The sequence below is a fragment of the Dipodomys spectabilis genome, unplaced genomic scaffold (genome assembly GCF_019054845.1).
Source record: "Dipodomys spectabilis isolate Male_0828 unplaced genomic scaffold, ASM1905484v1 ptg000215l, whole genome shotgun sequence".
Taxonomy (NCBI): Eukaryota; Metazoa; Chordata; class Mammalia; order Rodentia; family Heteromyidae; genus Dipodomys; species Dipodomys spectabilis.
Window position 1 is genome coordinate 7,847,444 of NW_024870892.1, and position 19,236 is coordinate 7,866,679.

The following is a 19,236-nucleotide window of genomic DNA, read 5'->3' on the forward strand; positions in this document are numbered from 1 at the left end:
TAAATATAAATAATTTATTTGTAGCTGACTCTTCTCAGGGCTGGCTGGGTTGTGATTCCCCGTCTTGTCATCTGGTTAGAGGGGCTTTGCAGAAGTCTGGAAATGGCGTTCGGCAGGCAACGCTGGATTCTCCTTGAAACACTGCTTTGTGTCCTATAGGAGGGGCTCCGAACCCTGTGTGTGGCCTACAAACAGCTCGCTCCAGAGGAGTATGAAGGTGCCTGCGCACTGCTGCAGGCTGCCAAGGTGGCCCTTCAAGACCGAGAGAAAAAGCTGGCAGAAGCCTACGAGCAGATCGAGAAAGACCTTGTTCTGCTTGGTGCTACAGCTGTTGAGGACCGGTAAATGCAGCACGCTGTAGGGGTGGGGAGGGAGGGCACTCAACACACACTAGGCCGGCTCAGGTTTTAAGAGAGTGAGGCTGTCTTGTCCCTAGCCTGGCACTAGGGACGAGGCTCCCACTCAGGGTTTGGGAGGTTATTTTTCTTGGGTTTTTTTGGCAGTCTGAAATTCCAACTCAGGGCCTTGTACCTGCTATGCAGACTGCGTGAGTCCTGCCCCAGACACCCTCCTTCACTGCTTGTTGGGAAGACAGGGCTCCTTACTAGGACAGTTACCCAGGGGACAGTGGTTCAGGAAGCAGGGGCTACTCTAGCAAGAGAGCGTCTGTGCAGTGTGCAGGGGCTCTGGAAGCAGCTGAGGTAGGTCATGTCTGAATCCATAATTGGGACTCGGTGCATGAGAGTTAACAGCCAGGGGAAAGAGGTTGTGGCATGATAATGTCTGATCACCAGGCTTTGCAAACTGTTGCAGGCCTAGATGCCTTTTCAAAAATTATAAAGACCGCCAGATGCTGGTGGCTCACACCTGTAATCCTAGCTACTCAGGAGGCTGAGATCTGAGGATCACAGTTGGAAGCCAGCTTAGGCAGGAAAATCCATGAAACTCATCTCCAATTAATCACCAGAAAACTGGAAGTGGCACTGTTGCTCAAAGTGGTAGAGCACTCGCCTTGAGCAAAGAAGTTCAGGGATAGTGCCTAGGCCTGAGTTGAAGCTTTACGACCACCATCACCACCACCAACAAAAACCATAAAAGACCAAGCTATTTTTCCTCATCTCCAGAATCTGTGGTTGTATGGTCTTTGCCCTTTGATTTAAGAAATCCTTTCCAGAATCTCTGAGAATCCTTCCTTTCCTCTGCATCTTTCATTGAGCACTCGTAGGAACAAGGATGTGTCCCATGTTTCTGAAAAGTGAGACTGAATCTAGAGGGTTTCAGCGCCCATGGTGGCTAGCCGGTGCCTGTCCTCCACACATCTGTGAGCCTCAGTGGCCTTGGCTCTCCCTGCGTAACTGATGGTGGTGAAGTCTGATGCTGCAGAGTTATGCTGGGGAAAGGTCCTGCACACTGGGCTTCACATGGTCTCTGCGTATGCTAAACTTGTGACACACACATCTATCTGTGCTAAACCTGTGACACACATAAGCCAACCGTACGACCACTAGTCACACTATCAGGATCTGGTGTTATCTAGAGGCCCCTGGGCTCCAGTTTAATAAGCAACATTTATCATGGATACTGCTGGCCACCTCTCACACTGATGCTGTTCCCCTCATGACTTTTGTGTTGGGCCTGGGAAGGTGGCTCAGTGGGAGAGTGCTTGTCTCGCATGCATGAAGCCCTGGGTTCAATTCCTCAGCACCACGTAAACAGAAAAGGCCAGAAGTGGCACTGTGGCTCAAGTGGTAGAGAGCTAGCCTTGAGCTGAAGAGCTGAGGTACAGCACTCAGGCCCATAGTTCAAGCCCCATGACCAACAACAACAACAAAAAAAGACTTGTGTTGACTTAGGCTCTGGAAGGAACTCCTAGCTCAGTGCAAATGGGCATAAATGGTGAGATTCAGCCAGACAGAAAACCGCGGTGGAGAGCCTGGAAAACAGCCTTCTTGTTCTAGATGCCTTCTGTTTGTGGGGCTGGTGACATGTGCATTTGTGAGAGTGGGCTCGGGGTCTCGCCTGTCCTTTGCACAGGGACCGTGAGCAGTGCCTCACTGGCTCATGCCATTTGCCAAGTTACTGTTGTCCTGAGAGCCACACTGTTTGGTCGGCTCCATGTTTCTGAAACTCTGGTGGTCTTTTTCAGTCCTGATTCCCATGTCCACCCACTCTGACAGGCTCCAGGAGAAGGCTGCAGATACCATCGAGGCTCTGCAGAAGGCTGGCATCAAGGTCTGGGTGCTCACTGGGGACAAGATGGAGACCGCCGCGGCCACCTGCTATGCCTGCAAGCTGTTCCGGAGAGGCACACAGCTCCTGGAGCTGACCACCAAGAGGATGGAGGAGCAAAGCCTGCACGACGTGCTGTTTGAGCTGAGCAAGACAGTGCTGCGCTGCAGTGGGAGCCTGACCCGAGACACCTTCTCGGGGTAAGCGGCAGGGGCCTCCTCTTTCCAGCCAGATCCTCATTACCCACAAGAAGCTCACTTTCTCTGTACTGATGATAGTTCATGTAAATGCTCATCTCTGTACAGTTGCTAGACCCATCTTCTTGCACATGTGTGCATGTGTACAGTTCAAACTGCTAGGGAAGGGTGCAGAAAGGAATGGTGAAATATATTGATTGGGATCATTCCCATCAACTCCTAAGACGCAGGGCTGTGTTACAGATCCCTTCATCCTCCCAGAGGACCAGGCAGTATTAATAATTCAGGGTGCCTGTCTGAGACACAGCAGGATGCCCCCGAGTTGTTTCTTTCCAAGAACATCCAGCACTTAGGCAGACATGCCTTGTAACCGCTGCCCTGGACTATGTCTGATGCATCCTCTGAGATTAGGTCTTATCTGGATGGTTTTAGATCTCATTAATGTCAGTAAAGGCAAATCATCTTTCTAATCATACACATCTTAAATTACCCTCAAATAGCAAAAAGATATTGCCATGTAACCCATCAGCAGAATTCCTTTTAGGGATTAGAGTTTGTTTTGGGTTTGTTTTTTTTTTTAAGCCTAGCACAGAGGAAATTTTGACCACGTTCTAATAGCTGAGGTCATCTGGACAAAAACCTGAGGAGATAGTTATGTAGACAGACTAAGGCTAGCATGGGAGACCACAATACAGACTGACTTCTCTAAAGGCCACATGAATACTCCCATGTGAGTCCAAGATTCCTGGAGTTCCAGGACGAATACATGGGAAGCTGCGTGGTTTCCTCAGAGTTCAGTAAGAATGCCATGAAGCGGGCTCCAGGCAGGCCGAAGTGTCCACCATGCTAGGTTGTCTAAATAAAATGAAGAGCTTCTTGGTTCCAGAGATCTGTGAGCATCTGTAGATCCCCCAGAGTGTAGTGTTCTCGAATGTGTAGGCTTAGTGGCTGATCTTTCTGTTTCTATGATCTCACAGACTTTCAACAGACATGCATGACTACGGTTTAATCATCGATGGAGCCGCACTGTCCTTAATAATGAAGCCACGAGAAGATGGGAGTTCCAGCAACTACCGCGAGCTCTTCCTGGAGATCTGCCGGAACTGCAGCGCTGTGCTGTGCTGCCGCATGGCGCCTCTGCAGAAGGCCCAGGTCACAGCCCTTTCTGTTCCTCTGCCGTGGAGGGTGGGAGACCCTAGAACAACTTCGAGAACGTGAGGCAAAAATGCTATGTAAAAACTGAATTTAAACGCTAGACATTTTTTTTTGTTTTGTTTTTGGTCAGTTGTGGGGACTGAACTCTGGGCGTGGGTGCTATCCCTCAGCTCTTCAGCTCAAGGCTAGCTTTCTACCACTTGAGCCACAGTGCCACTTCCTACTTTTTCTGTTTATGTGATGCTGAGGAATGGAACCCAGGACCTCATACATGAGAGGCAATTACTATACCACTGAGCCATCTTTCCAGCCCCCAAAACTGAATTTTAAATCTCTCGAGAAGCAGTGAGTCCGGTGGACCCTGGAGAGAGACACCATGTGGGGCTCACAAATATCGACCCACAAGGGTCTCCCGGTGGGGAGACGATGGCTGACTGACCTGTGTCACCCATAGGCAGCAGTGCGTCTGCCTTCAGAATGTTAGAAGATGAGGTTAGCCTCATTTTACAAGCTGGGCTATCTCGTCCAAAAGTGTGCAGGACTTGTCTGTTGGACTCCAAATTATGCCTCTGCACTCCCCATTCTTGTGGAAAACGTACCTGAAACATTTCTTAAATGCTTTCTAATGCATCATGGAACACACATGATAGGGCTGGGTTGCTCCGGTGCCTTGAAGTGGATGGTCTGGTTTCAGGATGCCACATTTTAGGTGCAGTGCACTGGTTCACCTTGCATTGTTCATGAAAGGAACTCATACCTGCTTAGCCTGGAGAATGAGACTACACAGACTGAGAAACGGGTCTCAGGAGGCCCCTCGGTCACCTGCTCCACTAACCTATCAGCATCCCCATGGGACTCTCACAGAAGATAAGCTGAAATAGCTGGGAGTTGAGGGGCTCTATTCCCACTCCAAGTTCTCTACAGAACCTACAACCATTTCCAGAAGTTAGCTTGTTTGTTCAAGTGGTGCTGAAAGGTTTAATGGGAGCAAACGTGTGCTTCAGCCTCTCACGTTGAACCCAGAAGCTGACCACACTCCCATCTCTCAGGCCTTGGGCTCCACACAGTTGCACATGGATACATGGGCAAGGCACGCAGATGGGGAAACAGAGAAATTGACCAAACACTTAGAAATTATTCATTGCGTTAAGTCGCTAGATTTGATTTTTTTACACCTGACAGATTGAAAGTTAAAATCGTATCAGGATCACTTAAACTCTTTTTTTTACTTGATACTACATCCCTTGGGACTGCATCACAGTACCATGTCACAGAACGCAAAGTCGGTTTGTGCCGGGCTTACTTGGATTCGGAAGTGTGAGGACAGCTCTACACAGCCCTCCAGTCAGGGCACTGTAGTCCACTCTTAGTAACCCTACTGGGCTTCATCTTGCTTTCACTATGAACAGGATTTTGTCCTCTATGGAAAAATTGAGTGTCCTAAATTAGCTCTTTTCAAACAACTTTTTCCTCTTTGTAGACTAACTTTGCATATTAGCTTTGCCTACTAGTAATTAACTGGTTTTTGTTTTTTTTTTTTAATGAAATTGACAAAATTTCTACATTTATTTACTTTCCAGATTGTTAAGTTAATCAAATTTTCAAAAGAGCACCCTATCACATTAGCCATTGGTGATGGAGCAAACGACGTCAGCATGATCCTGGAGGCCCACGTGGGTATAGGTATGCTGTTGCTGTCGAATAGGGGTCCGTTGCAGTGGTGCACGGAGAGCCTCTGGGCAGCCGCCTGTGGTTAGCGCATGGGTGGTGGGGACACCGTGGGTGCGGCCCTCCGCCTCCATGGGCTCGGCTCACCAGCCTGCCCTTCCTCCCTCCCAGGCGTCATTGGCAAGGAGGGCCGGCAGGCGGCAAGGAACAGCGACTATGCAATACCGAAGTTCAAACACTTGAAGAAGATGCTCCTTGTTCACGGGCATTTCTATTACATTAGGATATCTGAGCTTGTGCAGTACTTCTTTTATAAGGTAGGACGATGCCTTTTCTGCTCATCCAGTGGCATGTAGCAGTGGTCTCTGTCAAGGCAGGCCATCACTACCATGGTCCTTCACCTAAAAATAAAAGTGACTGTCAGGGCACCTTGGCCCCTCTGCCGCATGACACATCAGGCTCCATGCATGGAGCTTCTAGCTCCTTAAGAAACAGGAAGCATCAGTTGTGGGATGTTGGGTGATAGTCCTCTGTTTCCCCCACTAGGCAGGCAGTGTCTTTGCTGCCACTGTCTTGGCTCCATTAGCTAACTCTTCATGTTGTTTCTGCTCAGGATAGCATAACAGTCAGAGTAGTTGCACACACATTTTAGTCGTCATTGTAATTAGAAATACCGAAGCCTATTGTGTTGTTTTGTAAGGTCCACTCCTGGAGCCCCTGTGTGGGCAGCAGGCTGCGCCTACCACGCTGGGAGCCCTGGGCGGGCCTGGCCTGGCCCCTCGCCTGCACCCACTAACACTGGTGGCTTGCCTTTCAGAATGTCTGCTTCATTTTCCCTCAGTTTTTATACCAGTTCTTCTGTGGATTCTCACAGCAGGTGAGTCCTATGTCCTAAGTGGGAAGTTTGCCTGATCCTGATCCTGGGGAGCGAGGACTTGGGATATGTGAATGAAGGAGGGGGGCAGAAATGTGGATGTGAGGCCCCCAGGGTCCCCCCCACCCCCAGCAGCTGGGCCAGCAGACCCAAGCTGGAGGTGGTGATCACAGTTACAGGCTTTTGAGACTCTGAGCAGGTTTGCAACAGTAGAGCTGTTGTTTAGCCCTGCCTGGTGGATAGGGTGGGTGGAGCTTTCACAATTGCCCTGGGCTTTCTGTTTCTGTGGAAAGAACGGCTCTTGACAAGTATTTTGCACTGCTTGTGCTGCTTTGTAAATTAGAAAATACCATCATAGTGAGCCAACACAACTGTGAAAGTGCCTGGGGTGCTGTTCAGCTGACTTTTCCTTCCTGCAGACTTTGTACGATACTGCGTATCTGACTCTCTACAATATCAGCTTCACTTCCCTGCCCATTCTTCTGTACAGCCTGATGGAGCAACATGTCAGCATGGATGTGCTGAAGAGAGACCCAACCCTGTACAGGTGTGCACCCAGCCCCTCTGCACACATAGCACAGACCTTGTGAGTAGGCAGGGCTGATTTCTCCCAGGAGTTGCCTGGCAGATGTTAAAAAGCCAGAAACACCCAGAACCAGCTCATAAGGCTCATTTCTACAGGCAGTCTTCACACAGAAGGGAGGTCTTCACACAGGAGACATACACACAGGAGACACACACACAGGAGACACACACACAGGAGACACACACAGGAGGCACATAGGAGGCCTTCACACAGGGGTTTTCACACAGGAGGCACACACAAAAGAGGCCTTCACACAGGAGGCACACACAGGAGTCCTTCACACAGGAGTCCTTCACACAGGAGGCGCACACAAAAGAGGCCTTCACACAGGAGGCACACACAGGAGTCCTTCACACAGGAGGTACACACAGGAAGTCTTCACACAGGAGGTCTTCACCCAGGAGGCCTTCACACTGGAGGCAAACATAAGAGGCCTTCACACAGGAGGCCTTCACACAGGAAGCACACACAGGAAGTCTTCACACAGGAGGCACACATAAGAGGCCTTCACACAGGAGGCCTTCACACAGGAAGTCTTCACACAGGAAGCACACAAAAGAGGCCTTTACACAGGAGGCACACATAAGAGGCCTTCACACAGGAGGCACACATAAGAGGCCTTCACACAGGAGGCACACATAAGAGGCTTTCACAAGGCCTTCACACAGGAGGCCTTCACACAGGAGGCCTTCACACACAGGAGGCTTTCACACACAGGAGGCTTTCACACAGGAGGCTTTCACACAGGAGGTTTTCACATAGGAGGCACACACAGGAAGTCTTCACACAGGAGGTCTTCACACAGGAGGCACACAAAAGAGGACTTCACACAGAAGGTCTTCTCATGGAGGCCTTCGCACAGGAGGCACAAGACCTTGCAGCACAGGTGAATGTGGATTGTTCTGTTCTTTCCTCGCTTTGCTGCTAGCGAGTTGGAGAGCAGCCACAGGACTGCACTGACCCTCCTAAAGCCCGGAGGCTCATGGCCCACACTGCCCTGTGGTTGGTCCAGTTCAGAAGGGCTCACTGGTCCCATATGTGTGCTCTTTACTCCTGAGTTTTATTGTTTTTGTTCTAAGTAATCAGGAAAAGATTCACAACTGCTCCAGGATCTTTGGCAGCTTCAGTATCCTCGTGCATGTGTGTGTGTGTGTGTGTGTGTGTGTGTGTGTGTGTGTGTGTGTGTGTGTGTGTGTGTGTGTGTGTGTGTGTACTGCAGCTTGAACTCAGGGCCTTGTACACTTTCTTGGCTTGCTCACAGAGGGCAGTACTCTTGCCACTGGAGCCTCTCCTCCTGCCACCACTTTGGTTGTTTGACTAGAAATGGATTTCCTTGAACCTCTGATCCCAGACTTCAGAGTAGCTAGGACTTTGTGTGTGTGTCTCCAGCACCTGGCTTGTAGCAGCCTTTTAAATTAAGCTCTAGTTTTTAGACCATTTAGACACACATGTAGCTGTAAGAAATAAGTACTACAGGGAAGTGCCTATGCTTTTTTCTAGTTTCCCCCTGTGGTTCAGGTCAGAGGCTGCCACAGCCAGCCAATGTCAGGTTCATCTTTCACCACCTCCTGACTTCCCAGGGTCACCTGTACAGCTATATGTGCAAGTGAGCATGTGCAAAGTTAGTTCTCAATCTCCACCTATATTGGTCCCGGAGCCACTCCACCCTTAGCCTCTCTGCCTCTGTTAGAGCACTTGGCCACATAAGCATCCTTGACATTTAAGGATCTAGAAGCTGCCCATTGCTTGAGACATGAATCCAAGGTGACACCGTAGCTGAGACCTGGTGGGGTGCACAGTAGGCCCAGGTTCTCTGACATCACATGTGTGTTAGTTACCTTCAGAAGACAGGCTGTGCACATCTTGTAATGACATTACAGTTTAGTATTGATGGGAAAATTTGGCATCAGACACGTGTGCTGCCATGCAGGAGTGGTTGCTGCAGAGGTAGAAGTGGCACGCATGGGCAGGTCTGTGCAATGTCACAGTGTCATTAATATTTTCCATCTCTTTCCTTATACAGAGACATCGCCAAGAACGCACTGCTCCGCTGGCGGGTGTTCATTTACTGGACATTCCTAGGAGTATTTGATGCATTGGTATTTTTCTTTGGTGCTTATTTCATGTTTGAAAACACTCCAGTGACCAGCAACGGACAGGTCAGTACTGAGCTTGATCTTGTTGGCTTTCCTGCTTAGTCATAAACCCCACCTGTGTGGTCATTTTGTGAGAACAGCAGCACAGCTCAGCCTGGGGTTAGGTGGTGGGCCCCTGTGTGTGGCAGGACATGTTACATCAGTGTGGCGGCTGTGCCATTCCGCAGGCAGCCGCTGACAGCTGTGGATTTATTCCTTGGGTTTGCCCGGCTGATTTGTAACTTCACCTTCCACCCTTAGCTAGTGACAATTCCATTCAGGCCTGGCTCTTCCCTGTGGGAGTTGGTGCGGTCTCTCCTGGGACTGCTTCTGTGTGCTTCCTTTGCAATGAGTAAATCTGTAGTTTTCTAGTGGACGTTCAGCGCTAGTTGTTTGCGTACTTTCTGGGGTTTGTTTTATGCGTATCTCGCTTTTTTCTCTTTGCCACTTGCCTCACTTCCACCCTCAGATAATGACCACCAACACACACATGGTAAGACAATCTGGGTTTGTCCTCTCTGTGTTTTTTGGAGTGCCTTACAAATAAAATATTTCTCGAAAATATTTTCAAATGTGACTCCTTCTGTGTGTTTTGTCGGTAGAGATGCTGTTAGCCGCTCCTACCTCCCCTGGCGTCAGAGCTGCGCACACGCGTTCTGACCGCCTCCCAGGTGGGTCCTCTCCTGGATCTGTGTTGGGGCTGCAGTGGAAACTGGCTGTGTTCAATGGCCTCCATATGCCACTGTAAATGAGGGTATAGGTGGCTTGTTGGGGACCCTGCTCTGGTGGCTGCCTTCACTGGCCAGGGTGGCCGAGAGGCGTCAGGCAGTCCTTACAATGTCCCCAAGGTACCAGGCTGGATGTTCAGACAGATACTGCTTGAGCATCAGAAAAAATCCCTCTCAGCCACCACTTCAGGGCAGCAAATGAAACAGAAATGCTTTACATTTCTTGTTTAACCCTGTTACCGCTCCCCTCCCCACTGTTGTCTGCCCTGTGTCCATCCCCTAGACTATTGCAGTGAAACCTGAAACTGGGTGCATGTCCTGGCTGTGTGTTTACCCCTTGTTTCTCTTTGCTCATTACAAAATGGTGCTGTTATCTTTCATTATTACTTAATTCACTTTGGCTAAATCAGTTCTGATAATTTGAAACCTCACTTCTCTAAAAATGTGATGTTTTTCTCTCATTGATCCTTTGTCTCAGCTTACTTTAATCAGCCAGCTTCTGAGTGCTGCCAGACTTTATGTGTAGATAGAGCTACTGTGGGTTCTCACAGATTTGTCTATGCTCAGGCTTTAGATATGTGTCTTGTCTGTATTTTAAACATCTGTCCTGAGGACCTGACTCCACACCATGATGGTGTTTTGTCTCAGTTCAGTCCCTGTCAGCGTGCGTTCGCTGGCCTGAGGAGGTTAGAAGCAAGTTTTTGCAAGGTCAGGTGATAGTGAGAAGCAGGCTCAGAACTCAGGCCGTGATTTGTGCCAGCATCTGCCTGGTCCTTGCTGCCCTGAGTACCTGTGGTCCCAGCATCTCAAGGACAGTGGTAGCCACTCCCTGTTCCAGAAGGGTGAGCAGAGTGCAGTGTCCAGCCTTCCCAGAGCTGCCCAGCATGCCCCTCCCATCCTCTCCCACTTGCTGTGGCTGCAGCTGGCTGGTGGGTATGCCCCGCGGGGAATTCTAGGGTGCCCTGCCCACAAGACTCATCCTCCACCTCCTCCACCTGTCAGGTCTCCTCCTGGGAGGATGCACCTTGGTGGCCCTGCTGTGTCCCTACCTGTTACATGACTGTCATCAGCCTTATTAGTCAGATCTTGAAATGAGAAGAGAACATAGTTCAAGGCAGGAGTGCACGGGGCCAGTGTAGCAGCCCTCAGAGCCTGCCACTGATAGAGGACTTCAGTGGCCCTCTTCCATACATGCTGGCCTGATGGTAGAGGCTTAGAGTGCAAGACAGGCCTCTCATTACATAAGTGCTCCTGAGGATCTTGGGTCAGGAACATGGGCAGTGCCCAGGGCACCAGAATCAGGCATGGAGACAGGATGCTGCGAGGTACCAGGCTCTGAGCAGACCTGGGGCTGGACTGAACCTGGCCCCAAGCATCCATAGGCCTTCAGAAGTGATTCAGGGGAAGGCGTTGGAGGAATTAGGATTACCAAGCCCCCTCCGTGGGCAGCGAGTGGCCAGTGGGTACCTCTGCCTCCATCTCTGGATATGTGCTGCCCACTCTGCCCCTGGCTTCTGGGGCCCCACTTCCTGGACAGATTAGTGTGTGCGTCTAGGGCAGTGAGGTTGTTCACTTACACTACTAAACTAAAAACAGTGTCTCAGACAGGTTTTTCAAGCCAGTAGCATTGACCAGGTCAGGTTGACCTGGTCCTGGGGTCACAGCTTGGTGATTGTGATCTCAGTGTTCACTGTGGTGACCTGGGTCCTGAGGTCGCAGCTTGGCAATTGTGCTGTCAGTTCACTGTGGTGACCTGGTCCTGGGGTCACAGCTTGGTGATTGTGATCTCTATTCACTGTGGTGATCTAGTCCTGAGGTCACAGCTTGGTGATTGTGATCTCTATTCACTGTGGTGATCTAGTCCTGAGGTCACAGCTTGGCGATTGTGATCTCTATTCACTGTGGTGATCTGGTCCTGAGGTCACAGCGTGGCAATTGTGATCTTGTTCACTGTCGTGACCTGGTCCTGAGCTCACAGGTTGGCAATTGTGGTCTCAGTGTTCACTGTGGTGACCTGGTCCTGAGGTCTCAGCTTGGTGATTGTGATCTCAGTGTTCACTGTGGTGACCTAGTCCTGAGGTCGCAGCTTGGTGATTGTGATCTCTGTTCGCTGTGGTGACCTGGTCTTGGGGTCACAGCTTGGCGATTGTGATCTCAGTGTTTGCTGCCAATCTAGGTTATATTTTACAGATGAGGCGGTTTATAAGCCTCATTCTTCTTGTGAGTGCTAGGGGAAAATGACTTATTTTTAAGGACTAGTGAATATTTATAGAGCACATGTGATATTGAGGGAGCAGAGAATTATCAACATGATTGTAAAAGACATCTTATTTAGGAGCATTTTCTTCCCAGACATCAAATGCCGTGATGATTTCTCATTCTGGCTCCCCAGAGGCAGTAACTGCTCCTGCTGAGCAGAGCTGTTCCTGCACAGGCATCCAGGCACCCAGAAGGTAGCTGAGATGGTATTGTCAGTGTTGGGTGATCACAGCCAATTGATGGGTCATACAATGCAAAGGTTTTGTGACTGTCACCTCTAGAAGATCCAGTCATGTCTGTTGTGAGATATTTCTGCACAAAGAGATTAAGTTGATTTTAGTTGCAGGGTTTTTTTGAGCAGAAATATCCCATGAAAATGCTTCTCCTCAAAGGGAATGGTTGGTCAAAGTGATGGAGCTAGTCTGGTGCCAAGTGTAGAGGACTCTGACCCAAGGACAGAACTTCATGACTGGCTCAGCTATCAGCCACACCATCAGTGGGGGTGTGCTATGGATGTGTGAGTCAGTGACCGGCAGTTGAGGTGTGAGTCATTGACTGTCAGTGGAGGTATGCTGTGGAGGTGTGAATCAGTGGAAGTATGCTGTGGAGGTGTGAGTCAGTGACCCATGGTGGAGGTGTGAGTGACCCGTGGTAGAGGTGTGCTGTGGAGGTGTGAGTCAGTGACCCACGGTGGAGGTGTGCTGTGGAGGTGTGAGTCAGTGACCCATGGTGGAGGTGTGCTGTGGAGGAATGAGTCAGTGACCCATGGTAGAGGTGTGCTGTGGAGGTGTAAGTCAATGACCCGCGGTGGTGTACTGTGGAGGTGTGAGTCAATGACCCGTAGTGGAGATGTGCTGTAGAGGTGTGAGTCAGTGACCCATGGTGGAGGTATGTTGTGGAAGTGTTAGTTGTCAGAAAGTGTTTTCTCAGTAGGACAATGCTGAAGAGGTCACAAATCTTATAATTTGGAGGTGGGAAAAGATGTCTTTGGCAGCCCTGAGAAGGAGTACCAGTATCCTGGGACTTACTCCCACTTTTCACCCAGATCCTGATGGAATCATGGGCCTGGGCAGCTGAAGGAATTGGGGCTCCCAAAAGATAGCTCCAGACCATCTGTCTCAGGGAGCTGGTACCACCAGCTGAGGACCATGGACACAGGGAGAGTAGGCCATTGTGCTTTCTGGCTTTTACACTGAGGAGGCTATGCCTTATTGCTGTCTGCCCAGAGGACTGTGGTGGTGCATGTTTCCTGGACTTGGGGCTGAACAGCACCCTAAGTTGGACGTTGACTACATGTTAGGAGACTTAGCAGGAAGGAGGCTGAGGGACTATTTCCTGCCTTACAGGCAAGGGGGGGGGGGGGGGGGCGGCGACTACTGAAGGTTAAAGGGCAGCCCAGATGTGTGACATCATTCCCTTGAGCCCTGCACACCTTGGCCACAGAGTACTCTTGCCTGGTTTCCTTAGAGCCCACTGTGTTTCCTCCCTCACTATGATTCCTGCGGGGTACGGTGTGGACAGCTCTCTTCCAGTTGCTCAAGCCCATAGCCCTTATTCCTGGCTGCAGAGGTGAACTCCAGAGGGGAGATCACTAGGATTTGAACTCAGGCTTGCTAAGCAGGTGCTCCACCACTGAGCCATGTCTCCAGCCCTTTTATTGTGCTCACTGGCTTTGAGAGGTCTTGCTCTCTGTCCTGAACAGTGCATAAACTTCAGTCTTCATGGTTTTGGGGTCTTGCCATAGCTAGGACGCAGGCACACCACTCCACCCCACCCCCCGCCACTGCCTTTTCTGTATTGCGATGGAGTCCTGTGAACTCTGCTCTGAGATGGGCTAGAATGGTGTTCCAGTCTCAGCTTCCCAAGTAGCCTGGACAGCAGATTGAGCTACTGTGCCTGGCCAGAGAGCACTGTGACAAGTATCCATCGAGTTTTTGAATAGACACTGGCCCTTTGGGGCCGGGTCTTCCTCCCAGGATGTGTCCTGGGCACTTTGGGTCTGTGTCTTCCTCCCAGGATGCGTCCTGTGTGCTTGGCCTCATGTTGGCCTCAGCCCATTGGCTGCAGCAGCATGCTATCCCAGCGTCCACAGGGGCCAGCGGGACAATCAGAAATGTCTCCAGACGTGGCTGGGCGTCCCAGGGCTGTCATCTGGCTGAGGAGCACTGTGGGCTGGAAGTTTCCAAGTCACCATAGGACGAAGGGAGCAGAACTCATTGGAGCCCTTGAGTAAAGTCCTAACACTTTTACATGGCAGGCATCCCTCCCCCAATGTTACCTCCCCCCTCCCCCCTCACACAGGTGCTGAGTTGTGAGGCGCGCTGTAAGCATAATTCTTTGATTTAAAGTAACTAAGGGAAGCCATTAGTGTCTAGCACTTTAAATCTGTGTAAAGTAGGACTCATTTTCTTTTACCAAGAAGCACTAGGAACTCTCTCAGAACTACAGTTTGTGGACCGAGCTGTAAGTGCCTGCTTACAGGAAACAGCCATTCCAGGAAGCCTTCTGGGTTGCAGCCTCGAACTGCAGTGTCTGTATTTAGGAGGAAACGTGTCACCAGGACTCCTGCCTGTACTCCTGAGAGGGCAGCCCCACAGCCTGCAGTCTTCCCTTCCCCGTGGGTCTGGCTGGCTGTTGGTGGCTCTGGCTGTGGGGCTGGTCTCTGGAAGGGTGGTCTCTGGAAGGGTGGTCTCTGTCTGACTCTGTCCCACCTGTCTGCTGCTTCTCTGTCTTGCTGTTTTCCCTGGAGGGCCCACCTTGATGCTGTCTCCCGTGTGTCTGGATATTCCTGGCTGTTACCCCAGCAGTGGGCAGCTCATGCTTCCTTGAGCTTGTTCTTGAGCCAGACAGAGCAAGGAATGGGGTGAATGTCTCTTCGACAGAAAATGGTATAGGAGGTGCCCAAGTTTGTCCCATGTACTTACCTAACTCCGTTGGGAGGGGCTCTCTGTGCGTGGCAGAGGCCATTTGCCCTGTGCAGATACTGAGATCAGCAGCGGGGCTGGTAGGAGGTCTGATGGGCAGCCCGGAGTAGGTCTGCATCACTCAGCTGACTAGGGCTTCCCCAGCCACATCTCCATAATCTTTGGGCCAGTGTGCATAAGCCAAGAGGTATAGAACGAGTATGCAGGAGGACAGAGTGGGGTCACAAGCTCACCAACTCTCTTCCCCACAGATGTTTGGGAACTGGACTTTCGGGACCCTGGTGTTCACCGTGATGGTGTTCACCGTTACTCTAAAGGTGAGTAGCAGCACCTAGAGGTGTCCACATGGTAGGGTAGGGGCAGTGCCCACTACCTGAGCCCTTGCACCCCTGTCCAGGGTCCCTGGATCCCCAGGGAACCTGGGTGATGCAACACACAAACCTGAAGAATGGCTCAGGAGTGAAGGAAGTGATGAGGCTATCCTTTGGAAAGGGAAAGGAGTCTTTGTGATAGGATTCACTTACTTAAATGAGATGTAGCCCCATTAATATGATCGAAGTATAACTTTGTATGGACAGACGAGCGCATTTTGAAAATACCAGCCCTATTTGAAGTCCAGTTGAACTTTGTAAGGAGACTGAATTGACAGAGATGCAGGCAGGTCTCCTGAGTTCGTGTGACCATTGTCATGGCCATTGACAGCAGCTTGGCCTGCCACACTGGCCCCCCAAGGTCCCAGAGGCTGCCTGCAGCGGAAGCCAGGGTTTGGTCTGCATTTTCCTAGAAAGTTCTGTGTAGACACTGGTTGTTGGTAAGTTTGGGTTCTGGCTGTGCAATCTCTTCTGTGGATGTCCAGAGAGGGCACCGTTAACAGCCTCTTCTTCTCCCTGCAGCTGGCACTGGACACGCACTACTGGACCTGGATCAACCACTTTGTCATCTGGGGGTCACTGCTGTTCTACATCGTCTTCTCCTTGCTCTGGGGAGGGATCATCTGGTAAGAAGCGGGCAGCTGTCAGGGGATGAGTACTGCTTAGCACCTTGCCTGCAGGGCCGGGTCAGTGCTTGGGGGTGTGCCTGCTGGCCAGCCCTCGCCGTCTGCGCCTGCTGCTCAGCAGGATGCCTGTGGCTGAATGGTTGCTAATAAATGTGAGCTTCTTTATCCCAGAGCTCTGAAGGCTGGAAGTCAGAGAGCAAGGCTCCAGGCACCTGGAGCACCTGGGGAGGACCCTTTGCTCTACCCCGGCACGCCAAGGCTGTCACATGAGGGGCAGTGTTCCAGCTCCACTAACACCACTGGGGCCCCACCTCAGGGCCTCACCCAGTCGCATCACCTTCCAAAGGCCACTTGGGTAACAGGTCCAAATGGGCTTTGTAGGACACATTTAATCCAGAGCCCTGGGATGCTCCCCGCTAAGACATGCTCTCCCAGAAGGGGAGGCACCATTACAGGCTGTGGTAGGCTACAGGACACAGGCAGCAAGCTGCAGCCCTGGAAGGCCAAAGACAACCTCAGAGAGAGTTGTCGTTTGCAGTGAAGTGAGGGACGTCCCCACCGTTGAGCGTGCCTCCTCTAGTGAGGCCCTGTCGGCCTGGGTCTCCACGCCGCATGCTCTGCACACCACAGTAACAGCTGCCACACGGTAGGCGAATCAGCAAGCTGGCATCTGGGTCACAGCAGCCCCCGGTCCTAAGAGCAGGAGAGCGCTTTCCCAAAGTGGCTGCACATACAAAGGCCCTGGAGCAGACAGAAGTCTGAGCAGATCAGGGCCCTGCAGGAATGGGTCCGCACCGTGTTAGTTAGGGATCTTGGTGGGCCCCAGCCTCTTCCTGGTCATCTTCCAACCGTAAATCTGTGTTCCCCTAGAGAGGAGCTGCCTCCAAGAATCAGTGAAATGTTTTTGTGGCCCATGCTCTCCTCCTCCCCACAGTGTGGCCAACTGGAGCCCTCTTGTGTTCAAAAGACACATCACAAGCTCCCAGAGCCTGGGGAAGGCTGAGAGGAAGGTCTAGGAGGTTCCCCAGCCCTGACCAGAGCCGCAGAACCCGAGTCCTGATGGCTGGGAAGCCGGGAATCTAAGGGGCTTTCTTCCTCAGCCTCTGCCCTGGGCGAGGCCCCAGGGACCCCTGTTTCTTGGGATGTGCATATCCTCCCTCCCTTTCCCACTCATCAGACCCCCATGTTCTTAACAAGGAGGAGCCTGACAGATTCATAGTGACTGGGTGGGGTGGCTCGTCCAGTGCAACCTCCAAAGGAAAGGACAGAGATGCGTATCAGTGTCCCTTCTGCACGGTCTAACCTCACCGTCTCCTTCTCACAGGCCTTTCCTTAGCTACCAAAGGATGTACTATGTGTTCATACACATGCTGTCCAGCGGGCCCTCCTGGCTGGCCATCGTCCTACTCATCATTGTCAGCCTCCTCCCGGATGTGCTGAAGAAGGTCCTGTGCAGGCAGCTGTGGCCCACAGCAACTGAGAAAACCCAGGTATGTAGCCTGCCTGCTCTGGCCCACTCACCTCAGTACCTAGGCTACAGCAGGGAAGTAATAGCTGAGATAGAGCATGGAAGGTTTAGGTTTTATAACACCAATCATTCTCATCCTACTAATGAAATCCTAATGATGCATGATTTGAAACATTAAGTCTAATGAAAGTCAAGAAAAATGACATTTAAATTGATGTTTATACCTAATCAGGGGATACAAGAAAAGAATCAGAGAACAAGGGCTAATACAAAAATTAATTTTTTATAAATCCACAAAAACCTGAATTAATCACTTTTAAAGATTAAATCCTGTTGTCTTTAAGGGTGGTGAATATGACCCAGTTTGCATTAACACCAGGGAACCCTGGGCCTTGGAGCAGCTGCTTGTTTTACACCCTCCCAAAGTGGCCAAGAGCTCAGGAAGAGCTGTCACACAGCCATGCTGTGAAGTAGATATGGTGAGGACTTGGCCCTGGCCCATGTGAGCTAAGTGTGCTCGGGCCTTTGCCATGTGGACCAAGCCACGTCTCACCAGGATGTTGGCAACATCCACTGTGACCAACCTTCAAGGAATGTCTGATCAGACTATCTAATCTCCCATGAGACGGAGGCCGGTGCAGGGGACCTCCATGGAACCCCATGGAAGGGGGAAGGCAGTGGCCACAGCAACTCCTGTGAGTGGGAGCCAGCCTGACCCAGCCACGGCATAGTGGGGCTCACAGCCCATGCCACCAGATGCAGACATCAGGACTCCAGTCCCTGGGTAGTGCTAGTAGGCCACATTGAGGGTGAAAAATAGGCAGTCCTGCCCTACTGCTGATCCCAAAGTGGGACTGGGTTGTAGGCATTCCTAGAACCTTGCTGACTCAGATGCTGAGAGCCATGCCGCCTGCTCCATTCTCCACCCTTTATGTCACGGCTGTCGAGCAGGCCTGCCAGAGCAGGCATTTGTCTAGAGTTTTGCCTGGGCCTGCCACAGACCCTGCTGTGTGAGAGGCTGCTGGGTGGGCATCCTGAGGAGGGGCATGGGGATGTTGTCCCTGCAGTGAGTGCAGGCCTGCTGCTGAGCCGAGAGAGGCAGCCTACTAGGCATAAAGCCAGGAGGGAGCGGGCGGCATCGTGGAGGGTCCTGTGCCTCAAGCTGTGTGCGCAGGACAGCAGCTTGAATGCGCTAGGAAATGTTTGCCTATAACCAACTCACCTCTCTTCTCTCTTTCCTCCTCTTTGTCCTCCATGCTTTGCCTAAATAACCACCACTTGTGTAATCGCTCCCCGGCCCACAGGCCCGGAACCGGTGCCGTTCGGTTGAGCAGCCCACCGTCTTTATGCTTTCCCAGACCACCAGTGGTCTCAGTTTCTGACCAACAGGTGACCTTCTCCGCCTTTTCCTAAGCTGGGGACCATGACCATGGCCACAGGGGGACTTAGTGCTGAGACCAGTGCATACAGTGACACATAGACAGTACGCAGCTCACCCACTGACTAGGCTACACCCTCTTCGGCAGCAGCCCGGTGTCCATCAGCAAGCTTAGTGCTCCTGCTCAGTGCTCCCCGCACCACTGGGGCTCCGGAGTTCAGGCCTAGGCCCACCCTGAGCAGTCCATACAGCCCACAAGCAGCCTTGCCAGCCAGAGCACAGCAGCCACAGTGTAGCCCTTCTCTGCCTGTCCCTGGGACCGTAGCAAGGCTGCTCACCCACACTTCTGAGGGGGGCAGGGGAACTGAGGAATGAGGAAGATCCAGAGGAAGCAGTTTGCTCACAGACCCACAGAGCATTGCAGGCTGAGGCCCCCTGACTGTGAGCACATACGTACCAGAGTCCCTTTCCACCATTTTTAAAAGATTTTCAGAAAAAGCTTCTCCTGGGCTTTCAGTGACCTCCACAGCCCTCTGGACATCTGAGCCAGGACAGGCTGACCATGTCTGGAAGAGGCGCTGTGACTGCTCAACTTTCGTTCCCCAGTGCAGACATGGCTCCCTGAAGCAGGACAATCT

General features: G+C 51.4%; 1 protein-coding gene across 3 annotated transcripts in view; it reads left to right on the plus strand.

Moving 5' to 3' along the window:
* Atp11a (ATPase phospholipid transporting 11A) overlaps positions 1-19,236 on the plus strand; it is a 98,026-nt gene that overhangs the window by 75,255 nt on the left and 3,535 nt on the right. For 2 of the 3 annotated variants that reach the window (XM_042697200.1, XM_042697201.1), the window contains exons 18-28: positions 160-341; positions 2,178-2,429; positions 3,404-3,578; positions 5,162-5,264; positions 5,421-5,566; positions 6,067-6,126; positions 6,543-6,670; positions 8,733-8,868; positions 15,007-15,072; positions 15,649-15,752; positions 17,077-17,242. In XM_042697200.1, coding sequence (XP_042553134.1) covers positions 160-341; positions 2,178-2,429; positions 3,404-3,578; positions 5,162-5,264; positions 5,421-5,566; positions 6,067-6,126; positions 6,543-6,670; positions 8,733-8,868; positions 15,007-15,072; positions 15,649-15,752; positions 17,077-17,242 — 1,518 coding nt within the window. Of the gene's footprint in view, positions 1-159; positions 342-2,177; positions 2,430-3,403; positions 3,579-5,161; positions 5,265-5,420; positions 5,567-6,066; positions 6,127-6,542; positions 6,671-8,732; positions 8,869-15,006; positions 15,073-15,648; positions 15,753-17,076; positions 17,243-18,524; positions 18,610-19,236 lie in introns of all 3 variants that reach the window. The other variant, XM_042697202.1, reaches the window with a different exon arrangement.